Source organism: Opisthorchis viverrini (assembly GCF_000715545.1).
Source record: "Opisthorchis viverrini unplaced genomic scaffold opera_v5_72, whole genome shotgun sequence".
Classification (NCBI taxonomy): domain Eukaryota; kingdom Metazoa; phylum Platyhelminthes; class Trematoda; order Opisthorchiida; family Opisthorchiidae; genus Opisthorchis; species Opisthorchis viverrini.
In genome coordinates, this window is record NW_008751728.1 from 409,393 (window position 1) to 427,796 (window position 18,404).

General features: G+C 40.8%; 1 protein-coding gene across 1 annotated transcript; it reads left to right on the forward strand.

Moving 5' to 3' along the window:
• Positions 1 to 7,770: 7,770 nt before the first annotated feature.
• On the forward strand, positions 7,771 to 14,696 carry T265_04385 (hypothetical protein; the record flags this gene model as incomplete). Its single annotated transcript, XM_009169124.1, has 3 exons — positions 7,771 to 8,742; positions 10,578 to 10,689; positions 14,521 to 14,696. 3 exons carry the CDS (start codon positions 7,771 to 7,773, stop codon positions 14,694 to 14,696), a joined length of 1,260 nt encoding a protein of 419 aa, XP_009167388.1.
• Between the last annotated feature and the right edge of the window lie 3,708 nt (positions 14,697 to 18,404).

The window sequence follows — 18,404 nt, forward strand, 5'->3', positions numbered from 1 at the left end:
GGGAAAGGGGAAGGAATACAACATTACCTGATAACACTGGACGCAGTATACTAGCACGATCTTGCTGTGGGCCACGAGTGATGGTGCACAGATCTTTAAGGCAGGCCAGGGGAAATCTTTGACCCAAAAACTGCCATAGTGTCTAGCAATCAACAACAAATACCCGTCGCGTCAGGAAAGGCAACAATTTGTCGACGGTGAGAGGTTTGGGTATTTCTTTCAGTAATCTGCTGAATCTGCGGCGGAGAAAAGAACCTCTATACGGCTGCCCGGCTTCCTCCAGGAATCATCAGTAGTGCATCCTAACGAACCTCCAGGTAGGTCCGAACTTACAACCGAACAAAAACTTTCCACAGACAGTGCCTCGGGGTCGCCATCATTCAGACTACAGTATAAGTCAGAAATAAATTTTCGCGTTCCAGGAAAAATATACCGTAGTCATCGGTAGAAAAACGTGGTCTGCAGACTTCGAAGAATAGTTGAAAATCGTTTTTGAACTGAATGAAAACGAAAGCTTTTTGACCGAAATTCGATAAATGGCCGCTTTTTTCCGCTGAATAACAAGAGACTTGTTTGATTGTAATCCATTTGATAACCCCAAATTTGAGGAATCTGGCAACCGTAAGGTTTATATCACATGTTGAATGTCCACAAAACCAAGCGGATAGAATGAAAAATAAAAGAAGCTTTGACTAGCTCTCTCTGGGCATCTTCGTTTGATTCTGTGGCGATGGTCTGCACTTTTAGAGTGCAGCACTTCTGGTCGTTGCTGCGACTGTTATGGATGACACGAAAACTGATGGAAAAATGAAGTCGCAATAAATCATGTTAGGATAGGTAGCAACACATGGTTAGGAGGATGTATGATGTGTGATTAAAAATTTTGAGTTCAGCGACAGTCATACGCAAATAAATTCTGGCAATATGTTTATCTTCTTCGGTCAAACTAACGTCAGAGGCCTGTTTACTCAATCGATCGTAGGTGAAAATGGCCGAATGCCGAGCCATTGCGATGCAAACCCTTGGAAGTGAAACCAAAACGCTGCATTCATTATTTTATTCACTAAAAACTAATGAAAACAGTCACTTCCAGCATATTCATAAAGCGTCCTCGATGTTTGTAATTCATTCAGTTGAATTATATATTTCCCTAGTTGAAAATGAAGTGCCTGCAAAATTACTCTATGGGTTGAAATTGATAGGGTGGATTAAAAGTTCTGCCCACCAGAGCATATTTTCGAAATGAGTTGGGAGGTTTAGGTTGTGACTGGTGACGTTGGGTTGTTTTGACTCCTAATTCCAACCTCCGCTGAGAATGCGAGGTATCACGTATCTCAGTGGCAGCGCTACCTTTTCTGCCGACAGACAGTGCTATCTTTTGTAACGGCGTCTTAGTTAAGACCATGGTGTTGGTGGATCAGCTGTCAGCATCGTTTAATTCTGATATTTCCACTGAAAGAAGGATAGGCGGTGGAAGATTACCAGCAGTCGTAAACTTATTAGCACCCTCAAGAGCTGACTGTTTTCCAAATACCCTCGTCCATTCATTGATTTGAGGCGAGAAATCAGAAAATCACCTAATCCGTATTACGATTTGACAAAATGATCTAGTAAATTTTAGCCATACTAGCAACAAATATGATCGTGAAAAAGTGTCTTATTGTGTGGGTTTTACGGTGAGAAACCCATCGGGCAGAAACGATTTTCCCCAAACGCGTCATCGCGATATTTCAATGGGCCCATATGTAACTTAAGACAGTGATACACGAACCTAAGTACTACCAGACAATCATCAAGGATAAAGATTACTCGGCAAGTGGGTCACGCGAGGAGTTAGTATGAAGGAGGCTACAGACGATGGGTGCTTCTGTCTCACATATGAATATCATATAAATATAAGAATTTTTATTGAAATTTCCTATTTGCGGTGCTCCTGTCTAGGGTTGATATGATTTTAATGCACCTTGACAAACCACTGATTTTGTGCCTGTACAGGTGAGATCGAATACCTATTATGTATAATCGATCGTGGTAAAAATTATTTGTCCATACTCAGTTTAAATTTGCACATAAAAGTGGTTGACAATCAACCAAAATTAAAATGATTACATTGCACACAATTTTTCTGACTGCATCCTGTGTGGGCAAAGGTTAGAACAAGTAAAATTTGGCAGTTCGAGTTCACCTGCTCCCTACTCTGATACCGCGAGGTAAGAAAACTGGCCGTTACTTGCATCTCGTCTTCATCGAAATGGGTACCAAGTCGTACAATTTGCGGCTAGTTGGGGAAGTGATGGGGGAGCGCATAAAACTGGTGAACAACCCAGCTGTTTCCCAGACACCTCAAGTTACTCCCCATACGATGCCATCTTTTATCGCTAATCGTTTTGCATTTCATGAATTAGCCCATTTCTGCTGAGCTATCTGACACTATGGCTCCATGTTTTAAACGGCAATTAAAGCCCCTTTTCGAGCTAGCGGTCGATTCATGTTGGATTAGTTTAGCTTATTCATTCACAGAACCCACGTCCTTTCGACTGTCACATTATAAGATATCTCAGAAATTTTTAATTCTTGCAACTGCCCGTTAACCTAGCTCTCCAAAAACGTTAGATCTACTACTACAGTAAACCGGCTTCAAGGCTTTGAGCTAAGCCCAATGCTGTCATGATGGCGAAATTTCGGTTGCTATCAGCTTTGAGTCCTGATACTTTACGTGCAAAACAAACTCCACTTTGATGGCAGTTGCATATGTATTTGCCCCCTCTAAACTCTTATTCTTTGGAATCACCACGCATTGCAACTAGAGATTACCCAGTCTTACACTGAAATTCTGTTATTGAATTTATTCTTCGCTGATAATCTGTGGGAAGATAACGCGGTCTCTCTCTGACCATCCAACCCACGAATGGTTCAGAAGCTGAGAAATCTCCAAAATATTTTCTGTCGCCTTTCTGGCTATGAAAGCACTCACTACTGAAAGCCAGTATTCTGTGCGGTATGGCGTCAGGATAGAACAAGTCTAGTCTTTTCGTTAGAGGTTTCTTGGATGCCAGTTTTCTGGCTCCGTTCATCCGCACTTACCCAATCTGAATTTGCAACCTTAAAAGTGAGAACGCGCTTACACCTGTGGATTACGTGGTTTACCTGATACCCTTAACTGAAATGTCTCCAGGGTATTTCTGCACTCATCCGAATAAATGCCACCGGAATATTTTATTACTATGCGCAACTCTGATAAAATTGTGTTCGTCGGCCGAAAATATCCGGATGATTGAGTCTTCTCGTTAGGTTTCTTAACCGTTAATTGTAAAACTCACATAAATAACGGGAAGAACGCATTTATGCCCCACCTGTTGCCGACGGAAAGTGGAGTGATATCTACTTTATGCACGTTCTTGATGCAAGGTTTGTTGCATTCAGTAGCCCAATTTTTTTGCATATTTGGCATGACCTAATTACCAATACATGTTTTGTAATTCCTAACACGCATCTTGTACACGCATTCATCTGCTATTGATTGCCCTCACCTGTATGGTTGAGAGGGTTGAACAAAGTAAAAATTAAAACCCTCAGTCAATATATGGGTTAATTTGTTATCAAACAGCTATTTTAACCACCAATCTTTCTGCTGGGCAAACCAAAAAATAATTCACAGCAAGCTAATAATACGAAAAAATCTGAAAAAACGCCGGAAAGCAACCACATAGGTAAAACTGAAACAATTTCTCAGTCTAGGTATCCATAATTTCAGTGATCCAGACACGTCTCGTATTATTTGAAACAACAGAATCATTTAATTATTAAACTCGTCTGCGTACCAATTTGGTTTTGACGAAAGACTTACCTGGAACCAGCTGAATACCTTGTTTATGTCGAAGAGTCTTCAGCAAACAAATAAATATTGTATTACGTTTAGACAGGGTCAATGCTTTTGCAAAACTCACATTTGACGTTTTTCAAGTGTCCATCCAACTGAATTATGTGAGCGTATAAAAATGACTGATCGTAAGAACCGTAAAATTTTATGAACCTAGAACTCTGGCTGTATTGACAGTTAATGTGTTCGGAAAGCATACCAATGAAACCACTTCAGACGAAAAAAATCAAGCAACAATGTAAACACTGAATATCCACACTCGAGCTTTGTGAACGAAACGAACTGAGAAGTCTATTTGTGAAGGCAGTAACTGAATATGAAGTTCAAGTTTAATTTTCAACCCTGAATATCCATTTATCACAAGTGAAGTTTCTGAAAGGCCATTCTATATAACAGTGCTTTGAGATCGGAGGGATTGTAGAATATGCTTCTTTATAATCAGACATCTCTCTTGTCAATTCTGTACTCAAACAGAAACCTAAACACCTTCCAACTTCATGTATTTGTTTCGTTGTTCAATTGGTCGCCGTTCATGACTATTTGAGTTTTCCCAACCAAGGTAAAGAAAGATGAATAATGTGACGGTCGCCGAAAAAAAACCTACGTTTTGATGCTGCTGGAAGTACTAACTTCTCAATTATGTGAATTTCACACAGAACAATTAGTAAAAAGATAACATACTGATTAGGTATCTTTTCAACCATAAGGGCTAAATAAAGGGGTGAGATAGGTATGAGTGCTTCGTTGCCACAGCTGTCCAGCACTATGGTGTTATATTGGTTGGCATAGTGCATTAAGTAAACCATGCTACAGTGCAGCACTTTTATGGTGCGTAGCATACTTGTAGTATACTTCACCAAGTATAATGTGGTGCTTTGAGTGATTGATGTTGATCTGACCGCACAGCTTAGCAACTGAACGGTAAGCGTTTCGTCATCAACAAAGGAGATCTCATCAGCGCGCTTTTGGGTGGGTAATTCCTCCTTACCCGGGTGCGTACCTGTTACTTGTATGTGATTGGCTGACCAAAAGAGAGCGTTCTCATGTGATCATTGATTCGTTTGTGATCCGTGTTGTGTAGTGTTTTGCCTTCCTTCACCTTGAGTAGCTTTCTTGGTAGCACCTACTGTTAATCCTTCCTAATTTTGCTTTGCACTGTGGTCTGACATCCAAGTTAATTGGCTCGTTTCATCGCTTTGTTAGTTTCAAGAGGTTCAAACCACAATACGAAGCCAAATGAGAACAAGCCAATCGAAAGAAGGGAATAGAACTGCTGAAAGCGAGTATAAGAATAACCAATCGTATCTAAGAAGTTGGGCCACGAAACAATAGAAACCACACATACGTGCCAATGAGTGCACTGGAATGTTGTTTCTTAATTCACAAATCATGTTGAGATTACAGATCTCAACTGCCATTTAAACGCACGCGGTTAAAAAAGGAACAACTACCAAACCGCAAACTGATGACGTACCCTAGTTTGGTGACGAAAAGTCCAACTGTCCAGCTCTGAAAACAGATCACCAAGCAACCACTTGATCAACAAACAGCTTTTGCAATAAGGATCATTTGTTCTTTCTGGCTTTTAATCCGCCCAATCCCATAGGAACAGCCCTAGCTACATTCACGACCACCGAAACAGTGGACACTTTGATTCCTTTTTCTGGATGAGCGGCACAGGATATGATTGGGTTCAAATCCTATTAGCCACCGCCTTTCTTTGTTAAAAAGTTCAACGGCATAATCCACTGGGCCACAAATGCGAAGATGTCAGTGAGCCGGAATTCCACGGAATTAGCAAACCTTGTCTTTGCGTTTCATTAGACTGATTGTCCTTTGGGCTTTGCATGTCTGCTAGTAAAAATCTGCCATCTGCACATCGGAATCGGAAAGTATATCTTATCTACGCGTCCACAGAAAGGATGAAAATAATGATAGCGTTTTTCCGTGAGTTTTTGCGCAAACGTGTAGCTAAGCAACCGACAGGCGGAGCTAAACAGTTTTGTAATGCTTCGCCGGTCATAGCCGGTCATAAGCATTCGTGACAAACGAAGTTGAACGAGGCTTCACTGCACACGTCATTGTAAAACTTTATAACGGCTAAGCTTCTGCTGTGGTCGGATGAATGCTATCTTGTACCTGAGTTAACTAAAAGCCTCTCAACTAACAGTGACAATCTACTTGACCGCATTTCGTTCTGCGTCACAACATAGCCTGCGCAAAAAGCAGTATGCGGCCAACTTTCCAAAAATAGTTTCCTTTTGCAAGTGATACAAATAAATTGGAGCTGGTTCATCCTTCTAAAGTCTCTCTAAGATCTAATAACCTGTGCTTTATTATTCCTTCACCCGCCGTAAAAATCTCCAGATTCATGGTCTGGTAATCACCAGGTGCTTTATAACTACTGAGAGAAGCTATGAATAATTTCGACCACGCACCTCCATACTATCAAAAAAGCGTGACGTGCGTGCTAGAAAACCAAGTGAAATTTACCATTTTCTTTTTACTTACTAGCCAGTGGACACAAGTGACCATAATCCATGAATAATCAGGCCATTGGCAAAAAGACTTGAATGGCTCACCATAAGCTAGTTTCTGACAAATAAGATACCTCCAGTTGGATCCATCTAGATTTCACAGCTCCACAAAACCATTTGTTCCAATGTTTGCCATATTAACGAAGTAAACTGTGCCTCTACGTCACCTCTTACTAACCTGATTTGCAAAAGAAACTAAGGTGGCAATTTCAAAAGGTACTAATAACTTGCCATTATCTGTCCATAAATTCCAACTACTACTGTGGATGAAAAAAGCAATCAAAATTCAAAATGAAACTATCCAAACACGTTCTGAGGACGGGCTGCAAGAAGATCGTCGATCTACTGTGAATCTTGATACAAATAAAACGGATCGTTTTTTTATGGTAACGATAATATCTTGGTTCTGAGCTTCCTTGGGAAGATTCAAGCTTTTAACTACGCATTATGTAGTTCCCAGGAAAGGAAGACCATGGAGGGGACAGCTACTACATTCTAATGGTAAATTATATGTTCACTAAGTGATGAGTTGAAGAATGTACCGACTCATGCTACTCATGCTTAGAGCCTTGAGTCTTTGTCATGATAAGTTACTCGTTTGTGTTGGTTTTTCAGAGCCTTCTTATAGATCACGTCAAATGCCACGAAGTCTAATGGACATCTGACCTCATCAAGGCATTTAACTCACTAATTACCCAAAATAAGCCGTAGATTCTTAATAGCTGTTTTACCGGACAAATGAATGACTGAGTCGACCATCTATGTCCCGTTTTGCCTACTCATCAAGTCAGTCGGGATGATAAACTGAGAAAAAGTTTGGAAAGAGTTTGATTTTACCAGGTCTACTACGTGTTGGTGCAAGCAACGCAGCTCACTTCTATCGCATGGTTTTTCATCCAATGACAATTTTCACTACAATCGCTTATGCATAATTGGTATCGACAGCTACACACAACCAAACCTTTAGGCTCCGTCATAACTGGTTGGTGAAAAAAGTAAAACCTATTTGGAAAATCCTGCTATAATGACAAAAGGGATATCGTAGGCGTGCTGTTTAACTGTAATACTCGAATTGCCGTATACATAGCGACGCTACGTTTTTTAGTACGAGCTGATTACAGGTCAATAATCCCTGGATTAGGCTTAGGACTTGGATCTTTCCAAGCATGTGACCTCCAGTAGAATTTGTTATTCGCTGCAGACCAGTAGCGATCAGCTAGAAGTATATCTATTCCAGTAATTGGCCTGCGGTGGAAAGCTATGATTGGTCAATTTACTTGTCCGACCTCCGCAGACTAACCCTACGCTAGTGAAAACGGCCTTCTCATAATATTATAAAACCTAGTTCGTTTAATGACTTTGAAAGATAGAAATACTCAATCCTACACCAAAGTTGTAACGCCTATTTCAGAAATGAATATTTCTACCTCATTGATTCAAGTCGTCAGTTGTACGGATATCTACCCCGTGTGGTCCTCGCTTATTTTTGCCTCATTCGGGCTTATCATGTTACTGGCCGTGTGTGGGAACACCGTGGCCTTGATCATTTTTCTCTGTCCTTCGTCCAAATCACGCATACAGAGGCTTCATTCCAGACGGATAACTCTGGAGTCTAATATGCGTACAAAGTTCAAAGTGGTCACTTCCTCATTTAGTAGTGACGAAGGGAGGTCCCAAGTGCCTCGCAAGACAAGTGACTCTGTTGTTAAAAATTCTGGCTTGTTAATATTGCACACTCACGGATCGTTAGTGCGCAGACGAGCAAGTTCGTTCAACTCCTATCTCTCCAGTTTGGCTGTTTCGGATCTTCTCATGGCTGTGTTCTGTATTCCGTTTACTTTTTCGCAGATATGTCTGGGGTACTGGCTGTTTCCCCCCATCCTGTGTCCCATTGTCGTGTATGCTCAACTTCTGATGGTCACTGCTTCGGCTCTAACCAATACGGCAATCAGTTTGAATCGGTTATGGGGAATATTACATCCACTAGGGACTGGCCAGGATTCATGCTACAGGAATCCATTCCGGCATGCAGCAACACATTTGGCCTGTGTGTGGCTCATTGCGATTTGTGGAAGTAGTGTACAACTGGTAGTTACGCGGGTGCCTCAAGAGCCGTCCTCCCTACAGGAGTGTACTGAAAGCTGGAGTGACGATAGAACCAAACGCGCTATTTATTCGGTTGTTCTGTTTATCGTTATTTACCTGCTACCTCTCAGCATCCAAATAGCAGCCTATGGTTTCATCGGTAAACGGCTATGGAAGCGAAATATCCCTGGCGAGCATGTAGCAGCCATTGAGTTAAGTCGTTTAAAGCAAAAAAGAAAGGTGAGTTGATTATCCAGTCGCCCTAGGTTTTTAATACATTTCTAATCTAATCTAATTTATCAATTTTTATAGGTTACACCATACTTTTAAAGTTCACTGAGGATAAGGCTGCAGAACCTTGCCTGGACTTTAGCCTGAATGCATTTAGAGGAAACAAAATGATAATTCTAGGGGTATACACAGCCGGTATCCTTGAAGTATTTGATTCAAGTAGGTATTAAGATGACTCTGTTCCCCAATCAGCTTCGTCAAAAACTTACGTGACGAACGCACGTAATCAAATTCATACGCATCCTTCACGTTGTTTTTTGGGTTAATCAGCTTGCCAATTGACTTTTTGGCAGCCTGGTAAAGCCCCATTGTATTGAGGTGTTCTGTACATTCTTAGTTAGATCTAAAGCACTTTCAAGTTGTATTAATATCAGCCATCAAGTTCACCGTAAAAACTATGGCTGAGTGCCGGACTAACACAACCAGTGTGACAACCCAACTAAATACTAAAGAAAACATTTTACCTCGGGCTAAGTATGAGTATTATTGGTATTTTAGTTCACTTTCGAAAGCTATTCCATACGTGATACATTTTTAAAGTTCCGCCAACGTCCTCACAGATTCAGTAGATTTTACCTACTTGTTGTGTAACCTGATAAGTCATGAGAAAAATGTTTTTCGTTTTACCTCTTTCGTAAATTCGTTGGATAATTTCTTAACTGTTGCAACTGACAATAGTAAGGAACTCGGACAAAATAATCAGCACAGAATATTATAAAAAATGTGAATGCTGGTCGTTGGCTTGTTTGCTGAGCTCGGCAGTTTGATTGTAAACGTTTCATCACCAATCGAGGTGACATCATCAGTGCCTTATTGGGGAGCGTAGTAGTGCGTAGCGGTGGGTTAGTAGTTGTGCGTGTTTTCGTGCTGCTATCAGGGGAGGACCTTTGATCGCGATTAGTTGTTCGGTGGGGCGATCCCATTAATTGATCCGTTGTCCTGTGTTCCCATTCGCCGATGCCCACGTGACCTTTGAGCTTGGCATCCCCTGACGTCGTAATCTGGTCGATTCTGGAGTGACCTTTGTCCTTTTGAGTCCCGGGTTGTGACCTTTATGGATTTGCCTCCAAGGAGTTCCTTGCTTCTTTGTTTGTGAATCCAATATTCGGTCCTCCTTGAGTTTTCCGGTTGAGATGTTGGTCTTTTGCACTTTGGTGTGCGTAAATTGGGTCGAGTTCGATGCACCGGTTGATCGAATTCGCCGTTGGGTACCTCGCTTCCAGAAATTTTCTCCCGTGTCTAGTGCCTCCGTATGCCAAAATTTTTGCGTTTTCCAAATTTAATCCGTGGCCTTCTTGGTCCTCGTGTATGGATATCAAAGACAGGGAGTCAAGCCTCCTGACGGCCTCGTTATGTTCCTTTATTCATGTACATAGACCCTCCCAGTTTGTCCGACGTAAAAGTTGTTGAAGTTGTTGCAGTTGAGTTAGTATATCACATTGTTCTTCTTGGGTTTTTCCGGGGTCTAGTGATTAATTTCCTCTGTAGAATGTAAATGCGTGAGATACACTGTTGTCTTTGCCGAATATGTGCGCTACGGATATCCGTCCGTCGTGACTTCAGTGATACAACCAAATATCCCAAAACAAAGGGTCGGACCAACGCACGCTCAGAAATCCTTCAAAACGGTATTTTCAATGATTTGTCTTATACGATCTTGATAATGTAGAAAGTTCATGTTGCCTTGAGATGCTACCACTAACAAAAATATAGCAGAGGCTTGCGATGTGCCAAACATTGGTTGCACAGATGTGTTTCTTGTTTGTCATGTCGCTTTGGGCTAGCTCTGGGAGCTTGATGGATGCCGTGCAAAAATATTTTGTCAGTACGCATGCACCGCACTTATAACCAGATTGATGAATATCCAAGAAAAATTATGCGGAGCAATAGTGACAAGTGCATTGAGTTATATTCGAACGCCTTTGAGCTACAAAACTTTTCAAAACCCTGAATAAATTTGGATCTGAGGCTAATACAACAGAAAGCTGTTGGTGATGCCCAAAGATTTTACGGTGAAGCGTTCCAGTGATTTGACTACTTTATTGCATAACCAAGACGATACAAAACCGTTGCTTCATTGAAATGAAACCAGCAAAGTTTCGGGCAAATTTATTCACCCCAATTTTTAACCGGATATACAAACAGAAAGAATAGTCAGTGAAAATCATGGAATACTGCTCGTCATCATGTTAAAGTTTGTCAGCAAACAAGAGGTATATTTTGACGTGCTGAAGATCTGCCCAGCCAAAAAGCAATGTCGAAGTTCTGCAGCACATTTTGCTAAAGAATGTTAGAAACAAAAATATTATTGTTTTTTGGGTTCCTCTTCTACACAATTTGAGTTTGTATATAATTACTGTATTCTGAAAACCCAAAGTTATTACCGTTCATCCCCATAGAAAACCGCTTTTGTAGTCTCGTTATTCCATAGGACTCTGAAAGGTTGATATTTTGCAGTTATTCATAATGTACTTTTTAGAGCATAAATTCCTCAGTGTATCCCATCTCTCGTCTAACCGCTACAAAAGCAAAGCCCTGATCTACAGAGTAAAATTCACTACTACACAAAATTCCGAAAGTATGTGACTTCCTCTAACACTAACATATTATCTTTCCTTTGTTTCTGACCGACCGCCGGATACCACAAAAACATTGTTATTTAATCCGTGGGAACGAAATTCATTTCCCTACCTACGTCACATTGAGATCAAACCCGCCCAAACTATGCTTATCAATTTTGGCAACTTCGGGGCATGTTGTGTATTAACTCACTTTACTTGACATGTCTCATTTACATAAAGGCCTTGAAACGAAGTCTAGCATGGGCTATCCACTCACAAAGCTCCCGTTTTCCTACTGGATAATAGAAATACAGTTTTCGTTTCCTCTGAAGCTGTAATGACAACTTGTTACAGAGGTTAGCTTACGGTCAGCACATTCAAAGAATTTGTGATAGGAATCTTAAGGGTCCAAACGGACTTGGGTGTCACATTTGGAAATCAGAAGTATGCGGTTAAGCTGACGTAAATATATAAGGGACTGTGCCTTTCCGTTCGCGTGCTCCAATTTTGAACACCCTTAGTGCATGTTATCTTCTAGTCAAAACATTTTGTCTTACGGTGTAACTTATCACCTCTAGGTCCATATGAACTAATCACTCGCCCTGGGGATGGGCACAAGGTGGTGGGTGCTTCCAAGTGTAATATAATGCTTTTACCACAGTAAAATTGTCCGATATAATTCGTAGACATTGTACCTCAGTATCATGACTGACATACTGCCTGAACCAGGAGATAACTTTAACAGACGAGACCGAAGTATATTCCCATTATCAGGGGGAAATTTTCATGAAAAGTTTGAGGTGATGGACCGACGACAAAGTTCAGTTTTCAGTGTGTTCAAATCAAAACAACTAACAGAACTAGCCGGAAACGTTTATGCAAGTTGAAAAAAAATGGGGTGCTCTTTTTCAATGAAGCCTTTTCTGGCTTAATTACTCTCCTATGTCCATAAACTTATGAATTTTTGATGCGCCGGACAGTGGACTAGCAAGGTAAAAAAGGCTTATCTCATGGGATAAGAATTGTTGAACAACAATGGTCAAATTAGACAGCAAACGAAAGTAGGGAAGCACAACTATAGAATTAGAATTACTTCGGATTCCGACAAGAACCTGTTTGAGCTGGAAAAAACTGCATGGCCGATAATGTAAACTGTGCATGTCCAAAAATATTGAAGGTTAAGACTAGACTTGACAGCCTCACATGTCACTTATACTGGGTACACCAGTGGAGAGAACCTCATCCAATAATTTGGTAAGCAGAGAAGACAGACTGACTGCTAGAATCTTGTTGAAGTTAGTTAAGATTTGGCGGGTAGGCAATAGTTAGGCACTCAGTGCCCTTTCGATAAGGGTAAGAAACAAACATGGATAGTTGGATAATTTCAGGGACAGACAAACTCGACCATGACTTTCATGATGGCCTAAACAAAAACACTTCAAAACAAAATGGATTTCCAGAATGCAGCTGTGCTGCTCCCTTAACTCATTAGAAGTAATCAGTTTACTACCTTGATTTGAAAAACATGGTGGACGGAATTTGATAACAATTCTCAAACCATCCGCCACATTTGCCAATGTTTATCAAACTAAATTATTGCTGTTTAAGTAAAAGGATAAGCCTAACTGATGGTTTTGTGAAGTATAAGATCACTAAATCAAGTTTACGGACTACAATGTATAATAGCGCTGGAGCAACAAACTACTGAACAAGAGTTCGGATAGCGTGACTACTTTACAGTACTAAATCCTTACGGAGGCACATTTCTCCTACTAATTCATCGTTTTATCATCCACGGTAAACCACTGAGCGCAGTGGGTTAATATTTAATTCCATAAAAAATAAATGTTCCTTCTTTGCCACCTAGGCACCTTGCACCACAACACACTTACACACATTATTTAACTGTATTACATTTTTTGCTTAAAATCCGTTCGAAAAGGGGGTGAACGAGGAGCAAAAACAGTAATAGCCGTGCAGGAGACTTGTCACATCAGTAGTCCCCAGGGCTTACTTTTGTAAGCACATATGTGTACTCTACCAAAACAACAAGTTTAATGATAACAGCACCCAAACACTTCTTCCCAGGTTCGAGACGGCATCCTTTTATCAAAATCGCGGGCGGTAAAGTTCCACGATTTGCAGGATTCGTGAAATAATGTCCACAAAGCTCGGTTCAAGGTTAACTTGGTGTAGTATTAGAGCATCATAAGCTGAATTCCGTTCACTCGCAGTGTCTATTCTACAAAATCTGTAAATACATAACTTACAACATGATCGTGTGTTCATTTGATTTTTAAAGGGATTCTCAAATTTCTAAACGTCCCTTGCGACAAAAGTAGATATTCGACCATCTCAAAAACACCAAGTATGACAAACAATTTCACTTAAAGAGCTAAACTGCTTTCTTCCGTAGATCTGAGGCAACATGTATAAAAAACCCTCGTTCTTGATTATCAAAGTTCAAGAGAGTTCTCCATAATGTAACTGCTGTACCGGCACTTCAGAATGAATTACAGCCATCGCAAAAATGGCCTCGCACTGCTTGGCAAAAACAAATAAAAAACGAGTTTCGTTGGACAAATCTGGTTCCAATGCCTTATTTTAAATTTTCATCTGGAGGAGTGTGGATGGATGAGAAAATAAAACTAGTTTCCTATCAAGTAAATACAAAGTGAGCAATTTTTGGCTGTCGATGATTAATGCTTTGGGCTGAGCATTTAAAAAGAAATTCCCATTTATTCCAACGCGGTATCATGTGTTCAGGTGACATTTCCGCATACACGGTCTACGTCAATAAAGAGCGAAAGGCTCCTAATGACTAACTTCTGTTTATTTTGAAGTCATTTTTCAGCATAATGGCAGAAGTTATGAATATTTTGCTGGCACTGAAACATGCCTGTGACCTTTGTTCACCCATCCTAAACACCGAGCACCAAGCAGCTGCTACTACTTCGTGGTTGAGGTTTAGTCTATGAAAGGCTCTATGTGAAATGTCTCTCAGAAAGTAAAAACGTTCCAGGAACGCAGCAGGGGTTGCCGTAGGAGGATCATCTACCTTTTCGATGATCATCTAGAATACTTGTGTCTTTCGATTACCGTGATTTGGGAGGTAACTCTGTCCCAGCCGCAACCTCCCGAAAACAATAATTTGTGAAACCATTAGATCGCATCGTATTAACTCTAGTGACCAGAACCAACACACAATTCTGTTCCCACCGACTCAAAGAACAAAATGTGATAAACAGCAGCGCTACTTTGCCGTCAGTTTCCATTGATATTAAATGGCCTGTTCGGTCTGTTCAACGAAACCGAATCGGGGAGCTCGTTCGTGTCACATAGGTCAGCTGATCGATGGATATATTGAGCTGAGTACTGATATCACTCGTGCGTATGAGCCAACTGTAACCTGTTTGGTAGAAAGCCCCTTCCTCTTCTGCAGAGGATGATTCAAATAGAGGGGCCCGCTTCATCAGTTACATGCCGGCCGGGCGTTTGTGCTCGATTTGACCTTGTATTTTTTCCTCACTTCCCAACTAGAGCCCTCAATGCGTCAGTTTGTCTGGAGAAAGTTAAGGTGCCACAGAACCGCTTAGAAGGATATGTCTGGTATACTGTTTCCGCTGTTGAAAAATGCATCTAGTTTCTACGTTCAGTAAAGCTCACAGCTTACATAATCATGTTTAGGGCAAACGCTCATTTGTATATCGATTTTTACTACTAATTTAACTGTGATTCGGACAAATCGGTCAACTGGGATTTTCCTTACCAAAGCTTTTAGAGCCAAGACTCTGCACAACTAAATAGATGCATTGTTCAATGGTTCTCGTTTGATTAGCGTTAATAAACATATGAAGGGTGCCAAATAATAACGCAACACTCCATGGAACCTCACCTCCAAAGACAAAGACTCCATTACGTTGTTCAGCAGCAGGCCATCATTCACACCCGAAGATAACATTAAATTTTCTTAAGCTAGCGTACTATTCATAAGATTTCGGAAAACTCCTCGACACCCTATGGCCGGCTGAATCCTACTTGAGCGTCATCAGGTGGGTGTGGTTCCCGGGCTTCAAAAAACCTTACGTTCCCGAGTAATAAACTCATTTGCAACCCAATTTGGTTTTCGCGAGAGACTCAACTGAATCTCTCGTTAATGACAGTCTACAACTGAAATTGCTGCACACAGGCCGCCTAATGTTTCAGCTGGTACAATATTCGAGACATCGCAGTACAACCCCACCGGGAGAAAATGCTGTCTCTGTTGTCTTCAGGTAAGGTTGCTGAAAACTCTTCGAGAGCCCGACCGGTTTCGCCCTTCTTGGGACTCATCAGGTAGGCGCAGTCCCTTCCAAATGCAATTTATTGTATCAGTTTATTCATTTCAAATTACAGTGAAAACCAGCTTGACCTGCAAATGAGTGTATTTCTAGAAAACAGTGCAATTTGGGTTCAAGAAGATCATAAGGTTGACGGAAACTCGGAGACTGCGCCCACCTGATGAGCCCCAAGAAGAGCAAAACCGGTCGTGGGCTGTCGAAGAGTTTTCAGCAACCTTGTGAGTCGTTTCTTCTATGAAGAAAACCATGCATTCTCATTTGAAACAAAATTGCATGTAACTGGTGAAATACATTCATTTACAGATTACACCGGTGTGATCTGACAATGAGTCTTCAGTCATCCTATGAGTTGCTTGTTCTCCAAAAAGCATATACCATGATTTCTAGGATATCTTGCCAACTGAAATATGAGGCACGCTGCGAACAGCACTTCTAAACTGAAGAATATCTTAGACAATATAATTCTTTTGACCTTTTATTAATACTGCTGTAATTTGCAAATGAGCGTAGTTTGTCAATAATAATATGAACGTAATTTGTTCCAATGAGCTTGCTGCCCAATAAGCTAACATAAACTCCATGGTCTTCTATATTCTTCACAGAACATTGTATATGTTGAAAATCTTTGAAGCATCAAGCAAATTTAGGTAGAAACATACTTCCAATTTTCAGAAACAACGAGCTCTCTACTCATGAGTATTGAAGTCATCTAACTAAATAAATAAATACATTTACAGGACTGATTGCGCATTTTTCCTCCAACCGCAATGAATAAAAGCGAGCTTTACTGCACTGTAATAAAATCATATTCGATGATACTATGTTAATTTCCCTCATTGCAATGCAAGCTTGCCAAAAGTTAGGCAAAAGGAAATTTACGGCGCAAATGGGACGTTTCTCTCCTGAAAGTAGGATACTTGAAGCCACTTGCCGTTGAGGGCTCTCTGATTGGATACCTCTCATGAGGAAACAAAAAAGGAAAGCACCTTCGGCTGATTACTTCGGGGCTCGCTTCAGGGAATAATTGTCAGAACATTGTTCTATTAGGTTACGTGCAAAATAACTGGCAACATCTCTGGACCAATAGTCTTCTTTGCTGTATCCGCTGTGGGATATTCTATCGACCCGATGACGCCGAACCCGTGGTGCAGTAAAACTGTATTAAGAATTCGAAACCGAAGCACGATTGGACTGTAAACAAAACGTAGCCTTAAGAACTGAATTAACAGACTAAACATCTTTTGTTTGGGAAGTAAGTCCTTTTCAGTAAAAGGCTGAAAAATTACGGTGACAATTCGAGCTGGAATGAACGAATACTCTTTCGTGCACATAACCGTTCCAACCTCGATAAAATACCTTTTCGCTGGAGATGTACAATAAATGCCGTCTGGAATGCGTCCACATAACGGAACTCATTTCTTCTAGGTAAAACCTGGTGCTTCCACTTTCAAGAGACCTTCCTTTTGAGCCACGTGCATGTCCTAGTAACATACACTTTGCTGTCACACTGTCTCCACAATCTGAGCAAACTCCATGGATATAAAAAATGTTTGGATATTCGAAATCGAAACCATCATGACGCACGCAAATGAACGTGAATTGACCAACCTGGGTGCAAATGTTAAATCCTGTTAGCCTTAACAAAGATTCACATCTATAGCGTTAGGCAGTTTACTGTTTGTAAACTTAAACATGCGCTCTCCATCTCCTACGCAAATTCACGGACACGTAACGTATCAGAGATCTTCATCAATGAGGTGAAGTAGTATTAATTAATAGGCAGTTTAACCTCTAAAATTTTGTGAAAATGGATATGTCCATTTAAAAATTCCACCAGCGCGGCTGTTTCAAAAAATTGCATGTAGTTTGCTCTCAGGTGTCATTGCATCATTTTGAAAATCACCAATGACGTGAGAAGTGCAAAATCTGTACTGGTTTATTGACGACTCTGATCTGTTGGTCATTAGCTCCGCATTTTTCAAGGACTGCCTGGAAGCTTTGAGTTGGTGATCAACCAACACCTGTAATTCGTATTCCCCTTTTCAATTTTCATCTTCGTATCCTTACTCGGTATTTTTCAACACGGGTCACAAACAAAATGGAAGAGAATATACTGGTCCCTTCAAATTGTGCGGTATTCTTGTTGTACCGAAAACATTTTTTCGGCTGTCCCGTTTTGAGCCGGAATAACGTTTGGACCCCAAAACGAATTGTGATCTTTGTAAGGTATGTAATGTGACTTGCCTCTACACCCTGTGCTCTCAAAAGTCAAAGAATTTGATCACTTTGGTTCCGTAAAGATTATTGTCATAAAAATCCGTCACTCTTCAATCTAGTGAGTACGAATAAAAACCTTTCGTCTAACCCAACAAGACCACGCAGCATAGAGAAATGAACACAAAACAGTAAACCAGGTCATGCCATATTCCATTCCGTTCAGAGTAACCATAACAAGTGAACAGGTTTGTCAACACGAAAACGCTTCGCTCTACTTGGTGGTTTAAGTAGTGAGGTGAGTCTCCGTATTGCTGTTGTTGTATCGGCAAAACACTGTCTCCCTACAGAGTTGCTTGCTTTTACCTGGTCTCCGAAATACATTTTTCTTGACCAGGTAAGGTGGCAGATGATTCGAGTGTTCTAAGAAATGTCACGCATTAGGACCATTTATTACGTCTGCGTGACAGAGTAAAAGAATATAGACTGTTGGAAG